Source organism: Lichtheimia ornata (assembly GCF_029851405.1).
Source record: "Lichtheimia ornata isolate CBS 291.66 chromosome Unknown scaffold00031, whole genome shotgun sequence".
Classification (NCBI taxonomy): Eukaryota; Fungi; Mucoromycota; class Mucoromycetes; order Mucorales; family Lichtheimiaceae; genus Lichtheimia; species Lichtheimia ornata.
The window spans coordinates 160,795-181,994 of NW_026695351.1; the positions used below are offsets into that span (position 1 = coordinate 160,795).

At 43.9% G+C, this 21,200-nt stretch overlaps 11 protein-coding genes across 11 annotated transcripts; 6 read left to right on the forward strand and 5 right to left on the reverse strand.

Moving 5' to 3' along the window:
- Nucleotides 1-318: 318 nt before the first annotated feature.
- On the forward strand, nucleotides 319-1,482 carry O0I10_006788 (uncharacterized protein; the record flags this gene model as incomplete). The annotated part of the gene is made up of 4 exons (XM_058486813.1): nucleotides 319-436; nucleotides 511-672; nucleotides 784-1,030; nucleotides 1,089-1,482. The coding sequence occupies 4 exons, from the start codon at nucleotides 319-321 to the stop codon at nucleotides 1,480-1,482; spliced, it is 921 nt and encodes a 306-aa protein (XP_058342399.1).
- Nucleotides 1,483-1,760: 278 nt separating this feature from the next.
- O0I10_006789 (uncharacterized protein) lies at nucleotides 1,761-2,042 on the forward strand (the record flags this gene model as incomplete). Its single annotated transcript, XM_058486814.1, has 1 exon — nucleotides 1,761-2,042. The coding sequence occupies one exon, from the start codon at nucleotides 1,761-1,763 to the stop codon at nucleotides 2,040-2,042; it is 282 nt and encodes a 93-aa protein (XP_058342400.1).
- A 480-nt stretch (nucleotides 2,043-2,522) lies between these two features.
- Nucleotides 2,523-4,389, forward strand: O0I10_006790 (uncharacterized protein; the record flags this gene model as incomplete). Its single annotated transcript, XM_058486815.1, has 5 exons — nucleotides 2,523-2,631; nucleotides 2,686-3,017; nucleotides 3,084-3,195; nucleotides 3,247-3,392; nucleotides 3,466-4,389. 5 exons carry the CDS (start codon nucleotides 2,523-2,525, stop codon nucleotides 4,387-4,389), a joined length of 1,623 nt encoding a protein of 540 aa, XP_058342401.1.
- A 318-nt stretch (nucleotides 4,390-4,707) lies between these two features.
- Nucleotides 4,708-6,002, reverse strand: O0I10_006791 (uncharacterized protein; the record flags this gene model as incomplete). The annotated part of the gene is made up of 5 exons (XM_058486816.1): nucleotides 4,708-4,938; nucleotides 5,011-5,187; nucleotides 5,248-5,584; nucleotides 5,646-5,817; nucleotides 5,879-6,002. 5 exons carry the CDS (start codon nucleotides 6,000-6,002, stop codon nucleotides 4,708-4,710), a joined length of 1,041 nt encoding a protein of 346 aa, XP_058342402.1.
- A 222-nt stretch (nucleotides 6,003-6,224) lies between these two features.
- O0I10_006792 (uncharacterized protein) lies at nucleotides 6,225-7,568 on the reverse strand (the record flags this gene model as incomplete). The annotated part of the gene is made up of 1 exon (XM_058486817.1): nucleotides 6,225-7,568. The coding sequence occupies one exon, from the start codon at nucleotides 7,566-7,568 to the stop codon at nucleotides 6,225-6,227; it is 1,344 nt and encodes a 447-aa protein (XP_058342403.1).
- A 1,349-nt stretch (nucleotides 7,569-8,917) lies between these two features.
- Nucleotides 8,918-9,856, reverse strand: O0I10_006793 (uncharacterized protein; the record flags this gene model as incomplete). The annotated part of the gene is made up of 2 exons (XM_058486818.1): nucleotides 8,918-9,021; nucleotides 9,091-9,856. The coding sequence occupies 2 exons, from the start codon at nucleotides 9,854-9,856 to the stop codon at nucleotides 8,918-8,920; spliced, it is 870 nt and encodes a 289-aa protein (XP_058342404.1).
- Nucleotides 9,857-10,085: 229 nt separating this feature from the next.
- Nucleotides 10,086-10,542, reverse strand: O0I10_006794 (U6 snRNA-associated Sm-like protein LSm2; the record flags this gene model as incomplete). The annotated part of the gene is made up of 3 exons (XM_058486819.1): nucleotides 10,086-10,238; nucleotides 10,313-10,471; nucleotides 10,540-10,542. 3 exons carry the CDS (start codon nucleotides 10,540-10,542, stop codon nucleotides 10,086-10,088), a joined length of 315 nt encoding a protein of 104 aa, XP_058342405.1.
- Nucleotides 10,543-11,367: 825 nt separating this feature from the next.
- O0I10_006795 (uncharacterized protein) lies at nucleotides 11,368-14,135 on the forward strand (the record flags this gene model as incomplete). Its single annotated transcript, XM_058486820.1, has 15 exons — nucleotides 11,368-11,683; nucleotides 11,739-11,804; nucleotides 11,880-11,915; nucleotides 11,975-11,994; nucleotides 12,050-12,081; nucleotides 12,152-12,378; nucleotides 12,459-12,692; nucleotides 12,771-12,911; nucleotides 12,981-13,004; nucleotides 13,070-13,212; nucleotides 13,317-13,326; nucleotides 13,436-13,495; nucleotides 13,556-13,691; nucleotides 13,753-13,805; nucleotides 13,933-14,135. 15 exons carry the CDS (start codon nucleotides 11,368-11,370, stop codon nucleotides 14,133-14,135), a joined length of 1,701 nt encoding a protein of 566 aa, XP_058342406.1.
- Nucleotides 14,136-14,889: 754 nt separating this feature from the next.
- Nucleotides 14,890-16,838, forward strand: O0I10_006796 (uncharacterized protein; the record flags this gene model as incomplete). Its single annotated transcript, XM_058486821.1, has 4 exons — nucleotides 14,890-14,958; nucleotides 15,072-15,197; nucleotides 15,279-15,893; nucleotides 15,945-16,838. The coding sequence occupies 4 exons, from the start codon at nucleotides 14,890-14,892 to the stop codon at nucleotides 16,836-16,838; spliced, it is 1,704 nt and encodes a 567-aa protein (XP_058342407.1).
- Nucleotides 16,839-17,129: 291 nt separating this feature from the next.
- O0I10_006797 (uncharacterized protein) lies at nucleotides 17,130-19,595 on the forward strand (the record flags this gene model as incomplete). The annotated part of the gene is made up of 7 exons (XM_058486822.1): nucleotides 17,130-17,763; nucleotides 17,827-18,047; nucleotides 18,105-18,167; nucleotides 18,235-18,332; nucleotides 18,393-18,810; nucleotides 18,868-19,343; nucleotides 19,403-19,595. 7 exons carry the CDS (start codon nucleotides 17,130-17,132, stop codon nucleotides 19,593-19,595), a joined length of 2,103 nt encoding a protein of 700 aa, XP_058342408.1.
- Nucleotides 19,596-19,721: 126 nt separating this feature from the next.
- Nucleotides 19,722-20,732, reverse strand: O0I10_006798 (uncharacterized protein; the record flags this gene model as incomplete). The annotated part of the gene is made up of 2 exons (XM_058486823.1): nucleotides 19,722-20,098; nucleotides 20,156-20,732. 2 exons carry the CDS (start codon nucleotides 20,730-20,732, stop codon nucleotides 19,722-19,724), a joined length of 954 nt encoding a protein of 317 aa, XP_058342409.1.
- Nucleotides 20,733-21,200: the final 468 nt, after the last annotated feature.

The following is a 21,200-nucleotide window of genomic DNA, read 5'->3' on the forward strand; positions in this document are numbered from 1 at the left end:
TTACAGCCATCCCATCATTCATTGTGCACTTTGATGGGCCTGTATATAGTATATAAGGCCACTTTGTAGATAAGCAATAAAAACATGTAGCGTGAGTGAGAGAAGCATGCGCTTTTCCCAACAAAGAATAGGCTGACGCGGGATCTCCTTTTTTGGGTTTGTGTTTTTGCAACTCTTATGCAAGAGACACGATCATGTGACGAGGTGAAACACTACACCATTGCTTTCTCTTTTCCCTTTCACCTGGTTTCTTTCACGCTCGCTCTCTTTCTTTCTTTTTCTTTTCCAAACACGCTTTATTTTTGTAACAACGACATTATGACCGACCTTGGACCCAAGGCATCTGCCGACAACACCGTTGTTGATACCCCCGCTGCACCTGCACCAGAACCCAACAAAACGAACAACCCCACCACCACTACCTCTACTACCGCTGGTACTCGTACGTGAAGGATAATCAAGTATTGGGTGAGATATGAGCTTTAACCTCGATACTTTTATCTTACATAGCTGCCAAACCTGAAACAACAACATCAGCTACGTCTACTTCTACAGCAACAAGTGCTACTACAGCACCCACCAAGGATACTACTCCCGCTGCTGCTGCTACTACCACTACCGCTGCTGCACCTGCACCATCCACTCAGCCATCGAAAAAAGCAGATGACAATGGTGAGTAAGATGTATACATTTGTGTGTGTATGGGAGGTGTGATGATATGATGTTTATCACGAGAAACATATTTCGAGGTCCTCTGACGTTTCAAATCATGCATCAATATAGACCCGACGACGCACATTAAGCAATGCCTAACTTCGTTGGTGTATTGGGAAAAGCCTGTTCATAGTGGTGCGGTACTTGCCGGCTTGTTGGGTGCTCTTGTGTTGACACAATACTATTCGGTGCTCCAACTCGGTGCTGCTTTCTTCACCCTTGTCACTGGTATCAACCTTTTATATGTGAATGCTCACAAACAAGGCCAACGTTTCTTTTCTGGAAAGTCTACGGATCAGCTGTCTCATCCACACAGGTAATGCCGTCATCATGGGAAAGGATAAAAAAGGTGGATGACTCAAAAACGGATATAGCCAACGATTCAAAGACACGTACATTCCACGCGATCGAGTGGTGAAATCAGCTCAGCTAGCAGTGGATGTTATTGAAGCAGTGGTACAACAAGTCACCAAGCTTGTGCTGATTGAGGATACTTGGCGTTCAGCATGGGCAGTGGGTATCGCTTACTTTGTATGGACCTTGGCAACCTACGTGGCTACCAAGTATCTTGTTGGTGTGTTTATCGTCGGGGTCTTTTCAGTGCCCCGAGTCTACTCGCAACACAAGCAGGTCATTGATAGCCAGGTGGCACAACATTCACAACGTGCAAAGGATCTTGCCGAACAATATGGCTCTGTAGCTTCCACAAAGGCCAAAGAGCTCTATAACCAGGCTATGGCCTCTGTCTCCAAGAAAAAGTCAGAGTAAGCATTGGCTTATTATATCACCAACAACATTGTTTATCTATCCCTCCCACCCCCATTGACGCTATTGTGCTTCTTGTACATATTTTACACACAAAACATGTCGAAGGAAAGGAACAAAGTTTGCTGTCCCTCCTATATTTTATCATTGAAGCCTATAATCAATTATGTGTTTGCGTGCGTGTGACCAAGCAGCTCCCATCACCAATGTATTGATAAATCAATGCACCTTTAATAAAAGGGATAAAGGAGATACATAATAAACAGATCCAACAATACATTATGGATACCAACATGGCCGATAATGAAGGGTCTGTTTCTTCTGATAGTAGCACCATGAGCAGTACAGGTGGAAGTGAAGGTGCAGGATACATTCGTCGTCAACGCTACACTCAAGAACAATTAAGAGTGCTCATGCGAAGTTTTCGTCGTAACCCAAGACCTTGTCATGCTGTGAAGGAGCGATTGGCCGATCGGCTTGGTACTACATACAAGCGCATCAATATATGGTTTCAAAATCAAAGAGCAAGGGAAAGACGCGAAAGAAGAGGTCGTGAGCAATGAAGATCCTAAATGATGCCAACACTTGGTCTCTGGTGGAGACACGTATGGATGCCTTTTGGTTCATGTGCGATAATAAAGCGATGTTTATGGTGGACAACGTGAGGATCTTTTGCATCATGACATCCATGTTGGATCGAGCATTTGATAATACGGATTCGTCGTGGCATGATAAGATGATGTGGGATTGTATTAGTGAACAGCCGAATCCACCTGTTACAGCCTGGCTCTTGTAATAAATCAACTTGTTGATAATGGTGTATAGGTTTCAATAGGCGTGATTGGTTTCTATTGGGTGGCGTATAATAAGCATGGTGATCAACAATGGGGATTATCACGACCGTGCTTGATGAAGGAGGACCCTTTAGGAAATGTTATGCAGCGGTTTCAAATTATAATTTGCGGGACGTTGTGGGTCGTTTGACTGATCGCGTGTTGTTGTTTCCTCTTTCTCTTTTTCCGTTTCTTGGTTGTTTGTCAAGCATGGATGAAAAACCAACGATAACGCAATATCAACAGCCACCCGTTGACTTTTCAAAGTATCAGATGGAGGATGGTCGTGTGGTCAGCACGCATGATCGCATCATCACTAGTATGTATAATCGGCCTTAATATAAAGGATAGCACTGACTCTAAAACCATGTAGGTGTTCCACCACCTGCCGTCGAGATACCCACAGATGAACAATTGTGGAGCAAAGAACGACCCGGTTGTCCCAATCTCAATTTTCTAAAGCAGCACTTTTTGCATGAAGGAAGGTTGCAAGAGCACCAAGCCTTGCAAATCATCAACACTGTAAAATCAATTCTACGCACTGAGCCCACCTTGGTGCGTGTACCAGCACCCATCACTATTTGTGGCGATGTTCATGGACAATATTACGACCTTATGAAGCTATTTGAAGTGGGCGGTGATCCAGCCAACACCCGCTATCTCTTCCTCGGCGACTATGTAGATCGCGGCTACTTCTCCATTGAAGCAAGTACACCTCCCCCATTCCCCACATCCCTTGCACAAATGGTGTCTAATGTTTCATTTCAATAGGTAATGCTTTATCTATGGGCTTTCAAGATGTGGTATCCACAAACGTTCACTCTGCTACGAGGCAACCATGAATGTCGCCATTTGACAGACTACTTTACGTTCAAAATGGAATGTAGGTGATACCAATCGATTCATTGTTCCCTAGTAACACGACCCTTTTTAGGTAATCACAAGTACTCCGAGGAAGTCTACAATGCTGCGATGGAATGCTTTGATTGTTTGCCGTTGGCTGCTGTTGTGAATGATCAATTTCTTTGTATGCATGGCGGCATATCACCTGCATTGAAAACGTTGAAGGATATTGAAGAGGTATATGCGATGACCAGCTGCAGCAACAAAGGATGGCTCTATTCTAATACAGCAGGGGAAATGAAACTTGTAGATTGATCGATTCCGTGAAACACCAACGAGTGGGCTGATGTGTGATTTACTATGGGCTGACCCCTATGAAGATTTCGACGCTGAGCACAATCCCAAGTTTGATCACAACACAGTACGCGGTTGTTCATACTTTTTCAGCTATCGAGCAGCTTGTCAATTCCTCGATAAGAATCACTTGTTATCCATTATTCGTGCACATGAAGCTCAAGCGAATGGCTATCGCATGTACCGCAAGAGTAAAAGCACAGGCTTTCCAGCATTGATGACTATCTTTTCAGCACCCAATTACATTGATGTCTACAACAACAAAGCGGCTGTCCTACGATACGATAAGAATGTCCTCAACATCCGGCAATTCAACTCAAGCCCTCATCCATATTGGTTGCCCAATTTCATGAATGTCTTCGATTGGAGCTTGCCGTTTGTTGGTGAAAAGATCACATCCATGCTATTGGCTATCCTCAATATTTGCAGTGCTGAAGAGCTTGAATTGAGCACTGAGAAAGATCAGCATGCCTTAGAACAACGTGAACGAGATCATGATTTGCACCGTCGATTGATTATCAAGCGCAAGATTATGGCTATCGGACGCATGTCACGAGCCTATACAGTTTTACGGGAACACTCGGAGCTTGTTAGCGAGTTGAAGCATTTGTCTGCAGGTGGTAGATTGCCACAAGGAACACTTATGCTTGGTTCGGAGGGTATTCGCAATGCTATCACATCCTTTGAAGAGGCTAGACAAACCGATCTTGTGAATGAACGATTACCACCCGCCACCGCAACACGTCGCGATTCACAGGACGATATCAAGACGAAGATTGTTGCCGAGCAAGAGCATGATGCCCCAGAAGACAACGTCCAGCAACCACCCGGCTTCTCTGCCGAAAATAAGAGATCAGGCGATCGTGCTGCACCCGTTTAAATGCAATATTGTATATAGTCTACTAGATAAAGATGCATTTATTACATGATGTTGGCCAATTGTATTGTGGATGGGAAGGGGAACATGCAACCAAGGATTTCTATAGCTATGATGGGTGATCACAATGCTATCCATAAGTAATGTAATACGAGCATGTCAATCAAAGTGACCCCTTTTACTCGCCCAAGACTCACACTCTCGATCATAAACTACCATGCCAATGTTGTTATCCATTCAACTACATTTGGAGCCATCATCTAGATATGTAGGGGGAATCCTATACTGACATTGATATGCATCAGGCTAGTGTTTATTGATTTACAGTACGGGAATATAGCTGTTAATTCGATCCTTTTGGTTTTGGGCAATGCATTCTGCAATCCATACAATGTTTCGGATCTCTTGTTCCTTGAGCTTGATGTACGAATAAAACACGCCATAGTTGAATTGTTGCTGGAAGGCCAAGCGGTTCAAAAACACCTCATGCTCAAAGAACTTGTCCTCCAATGTCTTGCCAACAGCTGATGTGTCAAAGAAAGATCGATATTCCTAAAAGCATTTTACATTAACATGCTGTCACACACACACACACTCTCTCTCAATATGTCCTCTAATCCTTACATGAAACACTTCACAGGTGGCCTTGACTTGTTCGAATTCATCGGCAATGGCAAGCTTAGCGTTACCTTCAGGATACAATCTGCCAATCACGGGGAAAAGCTTCTTGCGATCTTCCTTGGGCAATTCGGTACCAAAGGAGTTGATGGTGATGTTGATGGTACGACGATCGGCTTCAAACTAATCCAGATAAAAGATAAGTATAATACACCTCTTATTAGTATTATGATCCTTCTCTACCTGCAAGATCTCGCCCATGACTTCACCGGTGGCACCACCCAACTCTTGACAGAAATTGTAAAAGTCTTCGAGATAAGCCTTGTAGAGTGTGTTGCGGATGATTTCAATGTTGAGCTCATCGAGGTCGTGTGCGCTCAAACAATTGGCGAAATAAGGGGCGAGTGGCGTTTCGACCAACACAGTATTGTACAACTCGGACACGGTAGTCGCCACACACAAAGCAGGCATTGATTCAAAGTAACCCAATGGGTGGCATCGTTCCAACAGCTCATGGGTATCACGTTCGTGCAAGGTACCGGTGATAAGCAAAATGACATTGTCGATCATATATTGGTAACTATAGCAACCCATGTTAGCTTATACATACACACACATCGCGTATAGCTTTCGATACTTGCGTGATATAATCCAAAAACTTGGAAAGAGGTGCAACGGCATTGGTACGGATATAGTTGAATTCCTCCACAAGACGCTGCGTCAATCGCTCGCCAATGACAGACGTGGCAATGGGCGATGGTTCATTCTGCAACAACGTTCCATAATCAGTAGCACCAATTTGGAGACGCAAGTCTAAACAAGAGGGGGATGAGCATCTTGAGCACATGGCTATCCAACTTGGGTTTACGTTTACCTTCGAGAGTCTCGCATTGAGTAAAGTTAAGGTACTGTGTGGAATTGAGAACACCGGCAAAGTAGCCACGAAGGATGCCGTCAATGAAGCCGTCGTTCTCGTTGTAGAAAAGAGCGGATGCCATTTGTGGATGAGTGAGAGTTACGGGAGAAAAGAAAAAAAAGACGGCGTGCGTTCGAGCAAGCGAGGACTTGAAACACCAAAGGCGATTGCTTTACTTGCTTTACATTCAAATGCCGCGCTTTGCGTTGTTGATTGCATGGCAACCACAATGATGATGATGATGATCCTGCAACTGGTATTACTTTATATATTGAAAGGATATCAAGTAGACGCTTCTATAGTATTACAAATTCATTTCTCTAATAAATGACGAGTAGACTGTTTTCATAGTACTAGCTTGTGATAGATCAAAGGGTGCTGATTTACAAACGGAATAGTAGTGCAAATCCAGCTGCTTGACACGCATATCCTTAAACTTGCGCTGGAAAGCATACCATACATCACTTGCACTATTCATACGGGGAAGACCAATATCGAGTAATCCTATGACGCCATAAACAAAATCTACTGGGTCTGTGCATGTTCTTGTTGACTCTGCAAATTTGTGCAATGTACTCTGCAAACAAGGAAGTCGATCATGTTCATCCAAGGCATCCGCTTGCTTGTATGTTTCTTGGGCCACGCTGATTTCTTGTACATGCGTCTCCAGTTGTTGAATAAGATGTGTATGCTGATCACTCAATATCGCCTTTGATGCTCCTCCTTTCATGATGGCGTTGCCCACAGTGGTCAATCTTTCAGAGACTTTCTGAACCAGAGAAAAGTCGAGTGTATCAGTATCAAGATTGCTTGTTGATGATTGTGTTGTTTCAGGCACCATGAATAATTGTCGAGGTAACACAGCTTCTTGCAATGTCCATACACGCGTAAACCATGTACTTTGTGTGAGATCCAGCAATGCTTGTACCTCGGTGGGATACTTGTCAAGGGTTGTTTTAAATAATAAAGCTTTATCCTCATCCATCTCTTCTTTTTCATCGTCATCCACATAACCAATGAAGATAGGCAATCGATGTGAAGGTCGTTTCTTTTCAGGAAAATGTAAAGACACCTCTTGCATAAGCGAAGGCAAACCTTGATCCAGTTGCTTGAGCGTTTGAAATGAGCAATCCATCATGGCAAAGCATGCAGTGCAATATTTGTAGATGCTACCCATGATCCTGAGAGGGGTATCGACACGTGCACAAAACACATCAATCCACCAAAACCCTGGATGTTGTTCTAGTAGAGCAAGTAAAGTGGCTCGTTTCTCAATACGCATAGGTACAGCAGGTGCCAATACAGCGCCACCATCATCATCATCGGCATTTCCCTTTTTTGTCAGAACGCCGCTATCGTCCCACGTGTAATTCTTCGCGTCGCGTCCCCATAAGTGAGACAGGCAATAGTAACCTTGTTCTTGTAGTTGTTGTCGACATCTTGCATCTGCTGTGGTAACATCCACCATTGTCATGGTAACTGTGTCATCATCGTTGTGCTTCTCCACGTGGATTAAAGAGAAATGGGGATTCTTGTACAACCAATTCCTGCCTTCGTCAAAGGCTTGTTGTCGTCGTGTCTCATTGTTGTAGGTGATGTCATCAACAGCATCATCATCTAATAGGGCGGTAGGATCATCGTACAGCATGGCAAAGTGTTTTGTGTTGTGTGAAAAAAGAGGAAAAAGGAAAAAGGAAATGACGGAGAAGAAAAAAGAAGGGGGGTTCAAAAGAAGGAAAGGCGCGGATGGCTAGCCGGTATTCTGGTCTGGATTGTGTGCAGCTGTACAAACAATGCTGTATGATCAGATCCCGGTACTTTCATGAAAAAAGGTATATGCACCCCGCAATTTCGTATATTGGGTATAGATTCAAATGGCCCATGATGCCGCTGGTGGTTGATTCATGATAACGTGGAAGATGAGAATGATGTATAAAGAACCCAATATCATCGTTTCATCGATACGACAGGTTGGCAGCACAATCCTTTGGTGTCCCATAATATCCTTGTTCATGTTTCCCATTTTGCAATTAAGTTTAGTGTGTATGCTGTTTAGAAGCTTTTCTGCATAATTATTGCTTTACCGCCCCGAATCATACATGATGCTGCTGCTAGACCATGCACATCTCCTTCCTGTCAAATAATCTATCAATTGTCATTAGATCTACATTTATGCACATGGAAGGCTGTATGCGGATGATACCATCTAAGTCCTATTCTGCATGAATGGATGAGGAGGGGGGAGGGGATAAGGGTAAGCTATGCATCCGAGGAGTGGTATTGTCTGTGTGTTACATCAAACAAGTCCGCGTGTGCTCTTTAGGACAAACCGAGCATGTCATTACCCGTCAACCACCCCCTTAATCTTCCAATAAAGACAAGAAAACATGGAACAAGTATCTTGTGATGGGGGAAAACCAAATGTGCACAATTGCATCATGCTTTTTCTTATTATCCTTTGACTCTTCTAACAGATATGGGGGAACCAGGGAAATGCAAGATGATCTTGGTGGTCTTTTTTCATGTGGAGATCTTTTGTGTTGCACATACAATACCATTGCCGATCTTTTTTCTCGTTGTTCCCCATCACTATACCGTTCCTTTTAAGTGTAATGGCTGGTTTGAGAGAACTTTATTGGTGCAATACCGAAAACCACATGATACATTACAATGGTAAGAGGCGACAACAAGCCTTAAACGACTTTTATAAACGATCATCAAGATCCAATTCTTCTTTTGTTCACAAATGATCCTGGCCCTTGCCTTTTCTTGACCAGAATCTTTTTATTGTCACAATGGATGAAACCTGCTTTGGGAAGCACGTGGGGTGTCGCTCATGACAAAAAGGATAAAACCTTGTAGGGTGGTACATGCACTTTAATGATATGTTGTGTGTGTGTGTGTGTGTTGGTATTTGTTATGGTCGTTGTTGTTATGTGTGTGTAATGCTGACGGTGATGGTGTGTGTATCATAATAATCGTATTTCCTCCTCCCTTTTATGCTTCAACAACTGCCAAATCCTCACGAAGAACAAAGAGACCTCGATCCCGATCGGTCTGAAAATAGCGTTTTCCTTTGACTGAACCATCATTCTTTCCCACTAAATAACTCAATAAGTGAATAATCGAAATTAAATGTGTGTGTGTGTGTACGTCCAATGTTGGCTTACCTCGGCTATCAAGCTCAACGCCGATCCACTCTTCACCAGGTGCAAAATCAACAGTGCCAATGAATCGAACATGACCATAAGTAGGTAAAGGTCGTCGTAGCAACCGCACTCTGGTGCCCAAGTCCAGTGTTTGGGATATGCAAGTCTTATCTTCTGCCTCTTCTTTTGAACATAAACTCGATGCTGTACTATTGGTGGTGCTGTTGTTGGTTAACTCGCCGCCATGTCTGGATGATAGTGTACTCGTTGCCACGCTGTTGCTACGTTTTACGGGTGATGCTGTTGTTGTCGTTGTTGATGGAATCCATATTTTGCGTCTCCAGCCCTTTGTAGAAGGAGTAGATGAATCGACGACAGGAGCGCTATTAGGGCGTTTGGGTATGGATGGGGTATCATCAATCATGATTGTACGTGGTGTGGGTGGCAATTCAAATTTGAGAGTGGTTGTCCTGCGTTGGAGTTGTTCTTCGCGTTCTTCAAGGGCATCCATTCGAGCTTGGGTTTCCATGGACAAGAGCAGTTCCAGATCATTAATCATAACGTTGTCACCAAATTTGGTTGCAATATCGTGGTCATAAGCATCAGGTGTTTTGGGATCGATGGTCATAGCTGTGGAAGGTCGAGGACGATGAGGCTGTGAATAAATACTGGATCGGCTGGTGGTGGCAATGGATGCAGATCGACGAGGTTTATCGGATGGTTGACGTCGTTTGCGTTTGAAGATGCTCATCATTGACAAGCATTTGAAACCGAAAAAGGAAGGCATGTGGAAAAAGAAATAATGAAAGAGAGAGAGAGAGAGAGAGAGAGAGAGAAAGAAACAGGTGTGTGTACGTGTGAGTGGACAAATAACGATCGCAATATAAAGCCATCCCCTCGCTCCTCCTCGTCCCCCATGGTGGCGGTCCTCACATTTGTTGCACTTTTTTGCTCACAAGACCAATCCAAATCCAAACCATTTTATTCCCTTTCTCTTTTTCCATTCACATTGTCGTTTATTTGACGCGGACATTGCTTTGTTGAGCAGCGGTGGGTTGAGCAGCTTCACGTCGTGCAGCATCTTGAAGAAGGGCAGTATCAACAGCTTGTGGCGGAAGTTGCACGTATCTCACAACCGATCCTCGGATGAAACAATTCTTGACAGAGGCCTACAATGATGGTGATGATGATACCTTGGTTACTCTCTTTGCATCATAAATCACATCTAACCCTGTTGCCATACCATATGTGGATATCGCTCCTCATCGACAACCATGATATCATCCAACTTTATGTTAAGGAACTGATCGACCGACTTTAGTGTGCCCGTAATCGCCAAATCGTTCTTGAGTTCGACGGTGACTTTTTGATCGACGAGCGTCTTGAAGAATGAATAAAAGAGCTACAACAACATTGGTCAACAAGATGGCCTGCATTGGACGCGTGGGAGGGATCGCTTTTCAATTTTACCATTGTGAAATAGTCGGGAGAGGAGCAACCAGCCTATTTGATTGTGGCCCACCCAACCAAAGCTGAGTTATTATGCAAATGGAGGTGGCTGGAAAGTATACGTTGCCATGCAACCAGTCTTTGACACCTTGACACATGAATGAAAGCGCAGATGATCCTATGCTTGACAAAAGACCCCTCTTCATGTAAGCTTCCACGAGAACCGAACACAATGAGAAGCATCCATTGATAAGCATTTATTATAAAGATGACATGTGATGTGCACCGTGGTGTCCAAGTGAAACGATCAAGATCTTGATAGGCTCTTGGGGTAAGCATGTACACGATAATGGATTTCCCACCCGTATCCATTCATATTGCTGAACCAACAGAGCGGTATGCACAAAAGCAACGTGTAAGGGTTTGCATGATACGTTGGCGCGTACATATCAAGATAGCTGCATGTTGTCATTTGATCATGGCGCTGTTCTCAAGGTTAGATGGTGATAGACTTGCTGCAGGTGCAGAAGGCTCTTTAATTTCTTCTTGAATGAATGGATAAAAGGATATGATCCGAAATTGTATACCGTATTTTCCGGTGAACGTGATGTGTCCTGATCCATGAGAAAAAAAGGTGGCTAGTGGTTGTGGTTGTGGTTGGTTGTGTGGTTGGTGGTATGAGATAAGCCAATGACTTTGTCCATATCTGTAAGTTTTTGGGCTACACGTTACTTCCCCATTTGAGCTTTATGTATAAAAGAGGTATTCATGCTTCCTTGATCTCCCCGCCTTTTTCTCTCCTCACCTTCTTGACATCTTTTTTCGTTTTTTTTTCTGCCAAAGTCCTTCATGACATCTCACACGAGCAATCATGACACTGCTGCCCCTGATGGTGATAACAACAACAACAACCATCATATGTTGTCATCTTCTTCCAATGATAAGGATAACATCATTGTGACAACCGCTGATGATGGTGATGAACATAGTCAGCGTAGTGCTACCAAGAGCGTTCATGCCAGCAAACCTGATCTGAGCACACGCATTAGAAATCATTTCAAGCACATCTTTAGCACCATATTCGTAAAGCCACAAGGTAGACCACCTAACCTTTTCAAACAGCTTCTTAGCCTCAATACCAAACAACGGCTGGCGTTCGCTGCCGGTAAGTTTTGTGTATCGTATTACTACTATTTGGCGTTTAACATCATTGTTTCAAGCTTTTGGTGGTTGGCTTTTCGATTCGTACGACTTTTTTTGTGTGTCTTTGTCGGCACCTTATATTGGTAAAGTGCCTGGGAAGAGATTAGAGATGCATGTTTATGCACCAGTGGGCTCATTATCAATGTGTGTATATATAGCCGAAGATTTTGGTGTCGAGGTATCGGATGTTACATGTAAGGATTCAATGCTGCATATGTTACATGGTATTCCTCTTACTATTGTCCACGTGTAGCTGCCATTACGACAACACTGGTAACGTTTTCTTCTTGTTAACTTTACCACGTTGAGCTAAATTCCCTGAGTCCAGATGTTGCGTTCTGTGGGTGCTCTCATTTTTGGGTAAAATAGCAAAAGCAGTAATGATAACGTGCGTGTGAATTGCTGATTGTTTTCCCATGTGCATGTACAGTGTCATGGCTGACAAGTGGGGACGTCGATGGCCTTTGATGATTGACATTTTTCTGTATTCTGTTATCAACATGTGCAGCGGCTTTGCACCCAACCTTTCAACGTTCATCGGCCTACGTGCCTTGTTCGGTATAGCTATGGGAGCCGAATGGGGAATTGGTGCAAGCTTAGCCCTCGAATCGTTGCCAATCGAAACAAGGGGCTTGTTTTCCGGGATCTATCAAGAAGGTAAACATTACCAAAGGGAAAAGCCCTGATCCAAAACCTTGCTGACAAGCATCTTTTTTACACGTGAACATGATGATAAGGTTATGCTGCTGGTTACCTACTTGCCACTTTGGTCAACTATGCGGTGCAAATCACAGGATCTTCATGGCGCATTATGTTTTGGTGTAGCAGTGCTTTTGTGCTCTTGATCCTACCAATTAGATTCCTCGTCCCTGAAACCGAATCTTTTGAAAAGACAAAAGAAGCACGCAAGATCCTGTCACGATCATTCTTTATGGATATTTGGTACATGATCAAGAATCATTATCTTCGAGGTAATGTTATACAACGAATGATGAGGTGTACAAGACTTAGAGGTGGGGGAGCTCATGTTGATCGCTGCTATGTTGTAGTGATTTATATGGTCATTTTGATGGCATTGTTCAATTTCTTCTCCCACGGATCACAAGACTTGTATCCATCTTTTCTGATCAAGCAGCTCAATTACAGCACCACAGAGCAAACGGTGACGAGCGTCATTTACAACATTGGCGGTATGTAAAAGGTGTTGTCTATTATCAAAGCATGGCTATAATATTAACGACATCATGTTATACATGAAGCGATTGTTGGTGGCACGATTCTCGGTAAGTTTTTAAGTTATCTTGACCATTTCAATTATGCATAATGATATACGTAATGTAATACATAGGATGCTACTCGACCTATTTTGGAAGAAAGTTGACCATTGCGGTAGCGTGTGTGTTTGTTGGTGCGTTCATCCCACTCTGGGTCTTTGGACCTAACATCCAGTCTATCCAATTTGGGTCGTTTGTGTTGCAATTCTTTGTGCAAGTGAGTGCAACAAACAAATGGGGGGTGATGGACATCATGAGGACAATGAACATTATGTCTGTGTGAGGACAAGATCATTGATGCATTTTCATTATCCATTGTAGGGAGCGTGGGGTAATGTATTGTAACACACGTTACGGCAACGTGTTGCTTGGCAAAATGATCGCTGTGGTAGTAGTCTGACATTTTCCCATCACCACCCCTTCTTGCTGTTGTATATTAGGTGTGATCCCTGCTCACTTAATTGAGCTTGCTCCAGCATCCTTCAGAGGCCTAATGCCAGGTAATGTCGAAACAAAGGCATCCATATCAGATGTTGCATGTTAACACAATATCCAATCAGGCTTGGCGTATCAGCTTGGTAATCTTATAAGTGCAGCCAGCAGCCAAATCCAAGCATCCATTGGTGAACGATATCCTTTACGCAATCCCGATGGTAGTGTAATGCTGCGTGAAGGGAAACCTGTGCCTGATTATGGGTATGTATATTTGCTCTCAGACCACAAGGGGGTGATGCAATTCTAATGCTGAGCAAATTAGGCTTGTTCAAGCTTTATTCATGGGAATCGATGCAGCGCTACTTCTTATTTGCAGTAAGTAGAATGACGAGACGGGCATATGGATGAAATTGGAAAGCGTCTTTTGTGTGGAATCAAGGGATTGGGGGAGGATAAAGGATTAAGTGGATTTCATGTTCATTGACCATGTGTGTTTGTGTAGCGTTGCTGGGCAACGAGGAGCGCAACAAGAACTTTTTGGATAATTTAGCCGAGGATGAGCATGGCAATGCCATTGGAGTCAAGGATATCGAAGCTATCAAGCAAGAGCAAGGCGAGAGTGTAATGGAGAAAAACGTAGCAACAGCTGATTGTGAGCAACAACAGCAACAAGAACAAGAAGAGCAGAATGTTCAAAAGAATTAAGTTCAATGACCTTTTGACCCCCAAGTAGTAGTAGTAGTAGTAGGGGTACCTTTCTTGACTCACAGACATTATGCATTGTAATACGATATAATAGTGATACCTTTTTACCAGTAGCTTAATGTTATAGTGGACCATTCATAATGCAGGACAATGATCGTTAGTGTCATGTGTAAGCACGAGATAGAATCACCGCAAAGGAAAACAAAAAGGGATGAGTAGTGCGAAGAATGATATCAGTGCGTTGACGCTCGGTTTTTAGCCTTTTAAAGCAGGCCACTCGTTCTTGGCTGCTATGCCCATGACGTGATACAGGCATTTTTCGGGGGCAGGTTAGCTTAAGCTGGTGTCACCAAGGTAGAAAAAGCCAGATCTTGCAATTGGAGATGTTTCAAATCGCAAAGGAAATGCGTGAACCACGGCTACTCGATCATTAAGTGAATGTTCCTTTTCTTCCTTTTTTCTTTGTCCTCCATGTCCTGAGGCTAAGCAAGCCACATCATCATTGTCATTCATTATCATAGAGGGAAACATTTATACACATCAATCGTAGTTGTAGTAGGTAGTCATCAATTCTTTATGGTTCCTTTTTTATACTATCATTGCTCTAATCTGGATCGACACGTCCCCCTTTTTCTTCTCTAATATCGCGAATGTTGACAGGCACCCACATATCAAACAACAAAAAAGCTATCATTAGCGAGCGGTGGTAACGAGTTAACCTGCCAAACAGCATACACAGCGTGTGCCCCTTGAAATGACAAACGAACAGCCAGCAGAATCAGTGACATTGAGTATTGGAAACGACGACGATGGCAATGACTCGGTAAATGAGGAAACGGGGGAGAAGGCCAAAGGACGATAAGCTAATTTATTATTATCGCATGTGTATGTGCGCGCACCTACCTCACTATTACAACGCCCGGTCCCCAAAAAAAGCTCGAGCCATTTTACGAAGAGCTGCTTTCACTTTCTTTCCCAGATAGTGTAACGGCTATCGATCACTGCCGACACCTTTGTGCACAATACGGATTCACAGTCAAACGAGAAGCGAGTACACATCGTGTGAGTGAAAAAAGTTCATACATAGCATGATTGATTGATGGACTCATGATAACAATTTCGGCTCCTACCTACCAAATGAAGAATATTTATGTTTACTGCTCACGAGAAGGGAAGCCAGACTCAGTACGTAACCCCAAAGGCAGCCCAAAACGTAAACGACCTTCAAAGCGGTGCGATTGTCGATGGTGTATTGTCTTATTTGAGCGTGATGGACAATGGGAATTTCGTAAATCACTCAACCCTGAAGCTGCCAGGCACAACCATCCACTCATGCGACCCGAAGAAATCGAAAGCAATTGGTCTCAGGATATGATCGACTTTATTTATCAACTTGCACGCACACAATTATCAACAGCCGACATCCGTACTCGAGTACAAGCACGCTATCCTCATGTTGCATGGAAAGAAAGGAGGTTTTATAATCGATTGTCGGAGGAACGCCAACGTTTTAGACAACATGAGGCAACAACGAGAACAAGACATCTCACATCATTATGGAGCAAGGTATGCATGGCAGCTGCTGGAAACGATGAATTGGCTAGCTACGTGGAAACACAGCTTGGTGAATTACTCCAAAACACCTGTCAAATGGCAAGAATCGATCCCACTATGCTACACGACGCCATCATTCAAGGTGAATCGCACCCACAAGATACTGCCCCAATGGATAATCCAATGACATCAACACAACAACAGGTATTTCATACATCAAATTGATCCTTTAATGTAAGCTAATATCGTATATAGGAGATCGGTAGCAACAGCAGTAGTAGTGGTGTATCGTTGCCAAGGCAACGTTCCACTAGCAGCCACCAACCATCAGCAACAACCAAGGATGAGGAATTGACAACAAATGTACCAAGGGGATTTATACGTGTGACGATACCACAGCAAACGTATTTCGTCAAAGTGCATAATCATCGAGCGACGCACGATATCCAAATGTCAATCAACAAGCGCAGCACCTCTTTTTCGGTTGCAGATCCACCCCGCAAAATGTCGAAAGCTTCTATCATACCAGCGGTTTCACGGGATACCCCATCGGTCTTGACTCACAACACCGCCAGCAGTAGCCCCACCCCACCACCCTCCTTCATTTATCCACTCACACCCCATATGCCAACAACAGCAGGAACTTACCAACTCCAATCATTTCCCACCCATTCGTACATACCACAACAACCTCTTCATGTAACTACCTTTTTTGATCACCACACTCATCCTACATATCATCGCGCAGGCGCATCACCACATCAACAACAACAACAACCATCCCTTCCACCACCTCCACCACCATTACCACAACAACAACACCCGCCTAGTAGCACTATGACTACGGATACGATATTGATGCAACATCAAGCCTCTCTTATTCATCATACTGCTACACCACCCTCCATTGTACATCATCCTACAGGGAATGATCCTCGAGATACAACGGGTGGAGCCTATGTTATGTTTGCCGATACTACTACGACTACTACAAGAGCAACCCCTCCCGATGCAAGTTTGCTTATGCGACAACAACAACAGCAACATGGTTTGTACGATACATCCAATCAAACATCACCATCTACGCCGATGCCCCATCCACCCCATCCTCCTAGTGATCATCATCATCATCATCATATTCAACCATGAAATGTCATTCGATTTATGAGTAGATTTTGTAATGATAAATAGGGTAGTCAAGGGAGTGCATAAGAATAAACCACCGAAAAATGGACACGATGTGTCACCTGCATTACTCTGTATTCCGAATCAAGCGAAAAAAAGCTTATTATCATCCCCCCACAGATTGATCGTGCACGCATATCCCACAGAACATAATCACACACGCACACGCTTTATCATCACATAATCTTTTAAAAGAGGTGTTACCTTTCCTTTCTCTTTTTCCCCACACTCCTCTTTTTACCTGACATCTCTACCATGACGGCACCCATAACCCCTGATCCCTACCGTAGCTTGGTCGCTCCGCCATTCGACTTGAATGATGATCAGCTTGGTGTCTTGACCAGCATCATGGACACCTTTGTTGCACGTCTTACCGAACAAGAGATTGCGACGTACTTGCCCCAACAAGACCCCGAGTTGGCCAAAGAGTTTGGTGCTATGACTATCTCGAGTTTACAAGCATGGCCCATTGTCAAGGCGTTCATGAACCGTGCCTTGGCAGCTGACAAGCGTCAAGAAGTATCCATGATCCTATCCGTGCTTAGTACACGTGCTGGTACCTTTGTCCTTACTGGTGGCTATACCGAACGCTTCCAAGATCTTAGTCGTCAGGATCGTGAAAAGATCATTCTCAACTGGAAAAACTCGTACCTTCCTCCTTTGCGTTTGCTCTACAAGTTGTTCTTTTCTTCGAGCTGTCATCCCGTCTATGGTGCATTGGATAGTCCTTTGGCTAAGGGTATGGGTTATCCTGGTGCCGATCCCGTACGTGCAGCTGCCGATTACAAGCCTGTCCATACGCGTGAACGATTGCCCATGATGACTCCTCAAGATCTCAAGGAGGGTCTTAAATTCGATGTCATTGTCGTTGGTAGCGGTGCTGGTGGTGGTAAGTTTCACATTGGTTGTTGTTGGGGATCATGATTCTCACATGCATGCATAATAAATATAGGCGTCGCTGCTGCTGAATTGGCCAAGGCTGGCAAATCAGTGCTCGTCATTGACAAGGGCAAATATTATCATGAAGACGATTTCGATTTACGTGAATCCGCTGGTTTTGCCAACCTCTATGAATATGGTGGTTTCTTCTCTACTTATGAAGGCTCCGTCAATGTATTGGCAGGAAGTGTCTTTGGTGGTGGTACCACTGTCAATTGGTCGGCATCTCTCAAGGTACATGATTTTATTATGGCAAATGTGCATAGAAGGCGGCATTAACAAATGGCATAGTTGCAACACTTTGTACGTGAAGAATGGGCTAAACAAGGCTTGAGCCATTTCATGTCACCCAAGGTAGGTAGTTTCACCCAATCCCCAACAAGCCAAGCATTTCTTGTTACTTAACTCCGCTTATTGACAGTTTGCACGTGATTTGGATCGTGTCTTTGAACGCATTGGCGCAAGCACCGCTGGAGTCAAGCATAATGCCACTAATGGCATCTTGGTCAAGGGTTGCCAGTAAGTATTATTGAAAATCCATTTCCCTATTATCTTACTCAACCCATCATGTTTCATTAGGGCTCTTGGTTATCACGTGGCCGACATTGCTCAAAACACAGATGGCCAGGCACACGACTGTAATTTCTGCTTTACTGGTTGCCGTGACGGTATCAAGAATGGTACCATGAACACTTGGTTACGTGATGCTTATCAACATGGCGCTCGTTTCTTGGATCGTACCAAGGTTGAACGCGTGATCATCGAAAATGGACGTGCTGTTGGTGTTGAATGCACTGCTCACTACGAACACAAGGCCGTCATTCGTGCCGAACAAGTCGTTGTTTCTGGTGGCTCCTTGCACACTCCCAACATTCTCGCTCGCAGTGGCCTCAAGAACAAAAACATTGGTCAACACTTGCGCTTGCATCCTTGCAGCATCGCCTTTGGTTTCTTTGATGAAGACATCAACATGTATGAAGGATCCATTATGACCGCTGTAAGTTAACAATGCTATTCAAATGATACAATGACTCATGCATATACGTATTTCTAGGTAAGCAATGTCGTTGAAAACTTGGATGGCGATGGCTATGGTGCCAAGATTGAAGTCCCATGCTTGCATCCTGGCAGCTATTCCACTGTATTGCCATGGCGTGGTGCTGCACACCATAAGTCTTTGATGATGCGTTACAAAAAGTGCTGCCCATTGTTGATTTTGTCTCGTGACAAGGATTCCAAGGGTGTCGTTCGATCCGATGACAAGGGCAACATGGTGATTGACTTTGACCTCTCCACTCACGACCGCAACTCCCTTCTCCAAGGCATTGTTCGCACATTGCACATTCTCACTGCTGCTGGTGCACGTGAATTACACACTGGCCAATTTGGTGTCGAGCCTTTCTACTTTGAAAAGAACGAGGAATCAAGCGTTGATAACCCACGTTTCAAGGCATGGATTGATCAAGTTGTCAAATATGGCTTGCCAAAGGATGGTGCTGGTATCTTCTGTGCTCATCAAATGGGTACTTGGTAAGTACGGATTGCATCCTTACAAGGAGTGTGGTTATTGATATTGTGTATCTATATAGCCGTATGGGTATTTCGCCCAAGGTATCTGTTACTAAGCCCACTGGTGAGACTTGGGAGGTCAAGGATTTGTTCGTTGCTGATGCTTCACTCTTCCCCACCGCCTCTGGTGTCAACCCCATGATTACCACCGAAGCTCTCGCTTTACACGTTGCCGACACTATTGTCAACAAAGCTACTCCCGCCAAGTTGTAATTGTATACCTTTACTTATCAAAACAATAAATCAAACAGGACGTGTAAACAAGAAAAAAAGGGTTACAAATGACAAAAGAAATACAAAAGGGACATGCGTTTATGTGTGAGTGTGTGGTATACAAGTCTAATTACGAGCTTTGCTATTGGGAGAAGTGTGATTCTGGTGACTACGTGCAAGCTTGGGTATTCGCCAAAAGTATTGCTTATCTTGTAATGTGCATTTACGAGCACTTCGACCCACACGTGTGTATTCTTTGCGACGCCATTCAACAGGGTCCACTTCACTATTGTAGTAATACAAGTTTTCCTTGGGTGACCCATCCGCAGTTTTTCCTTTGCGCACAATCTCACCAAAAAATGGCTCGGATTTGAGAGCTGTTTGAATACGTTCCATCCATTGCAATGAAGACGTATCAGACTTGGTTGCTTTACGTCGAGATCGATCCGATAGGATGCGTGAGCAAATATCACTTGGTGACATGGATGACTTGCGTGAGAAAACTATACATCGCTTATTAGTTCTTTTCACATGGCGAACATGAATCATCCCACAATTACCCAGAGCTCGAATAATTTGATGTACATGGTCCATGTTGTCCTTTCGTTTTGTGGAGACAGGCAATGATGGTGTATCTTTCGTCTTTGTTGAATGGGAGATGATGGGTGTGGTGTTGGCGTTGATGCAAGAAGACGAAGGTGGAACTTGATCAGGAGGGTATATGAAGGCAAGCTCTGTGCCGAGAATGTCGATACGTGCATCATCCCTGAGCAGCACCCGTTCATGTTGTCGTATCACTTTATCATCCAAAATAGCACCATTCAATCCAACCACATGCAACTCGTAAACTTGGGTTTGTGCTTGATATTCGATACAAGCGTGCACACGGCTCACTTGGCGGTTGCGACGACCAATACGAATTGTTGCCTCGTTACCACGCCCGATAGCAATACTCTTGTTCCTATTCCCTACAAGCACGATCGGGTAGCGCCTTCGAGCCAATGTAGATGTTGTAATAGAACCATTGGGCGATGTACTTGACAATGAGTTGCTGTCATGACGTATGGGTGTAGGCGATTCAGGTTGTAACGGTGCTGTTGTTGACTTGATGGTTCCTTCTAATAAACATGCCACCATTTCTTGCTCAGTCATCCATATCTCATTTTCCTCAGGTTGGGGAAGAAAGCATCCACTATCCAATGTATTGCCTTTTTACCTTGTGTGTGCATTAAGTTATAGTTGAGTGAAAGAGAAAGAGAAGGGAGTTCCTTGCACACACACACACTCTCGCTCGGAATCATCTTCCGTCTGATGTCCGCTTGTGCTTGTGCATCTCATCATCATCATTTTCATTATCTCTCATATCGTCCAATGGCATCATTACATTTATTGATCCACTTTTCACTTTCCTTCAAATCCCCCTTTTTTGTCGGACCGTCATTCATGTGGATCATTCAACGCATGGTGCCATCCATTCCATCGTGTCACACGAGGCATCCTTGGGAGAGAGCGGAATGTCTCGGGCACCTTCGCAGCATTGCGGACAACCAATCATTTCGGAACAGGCTATGGTATCATGCAAGCAATGATCAACATTTGTGCCCC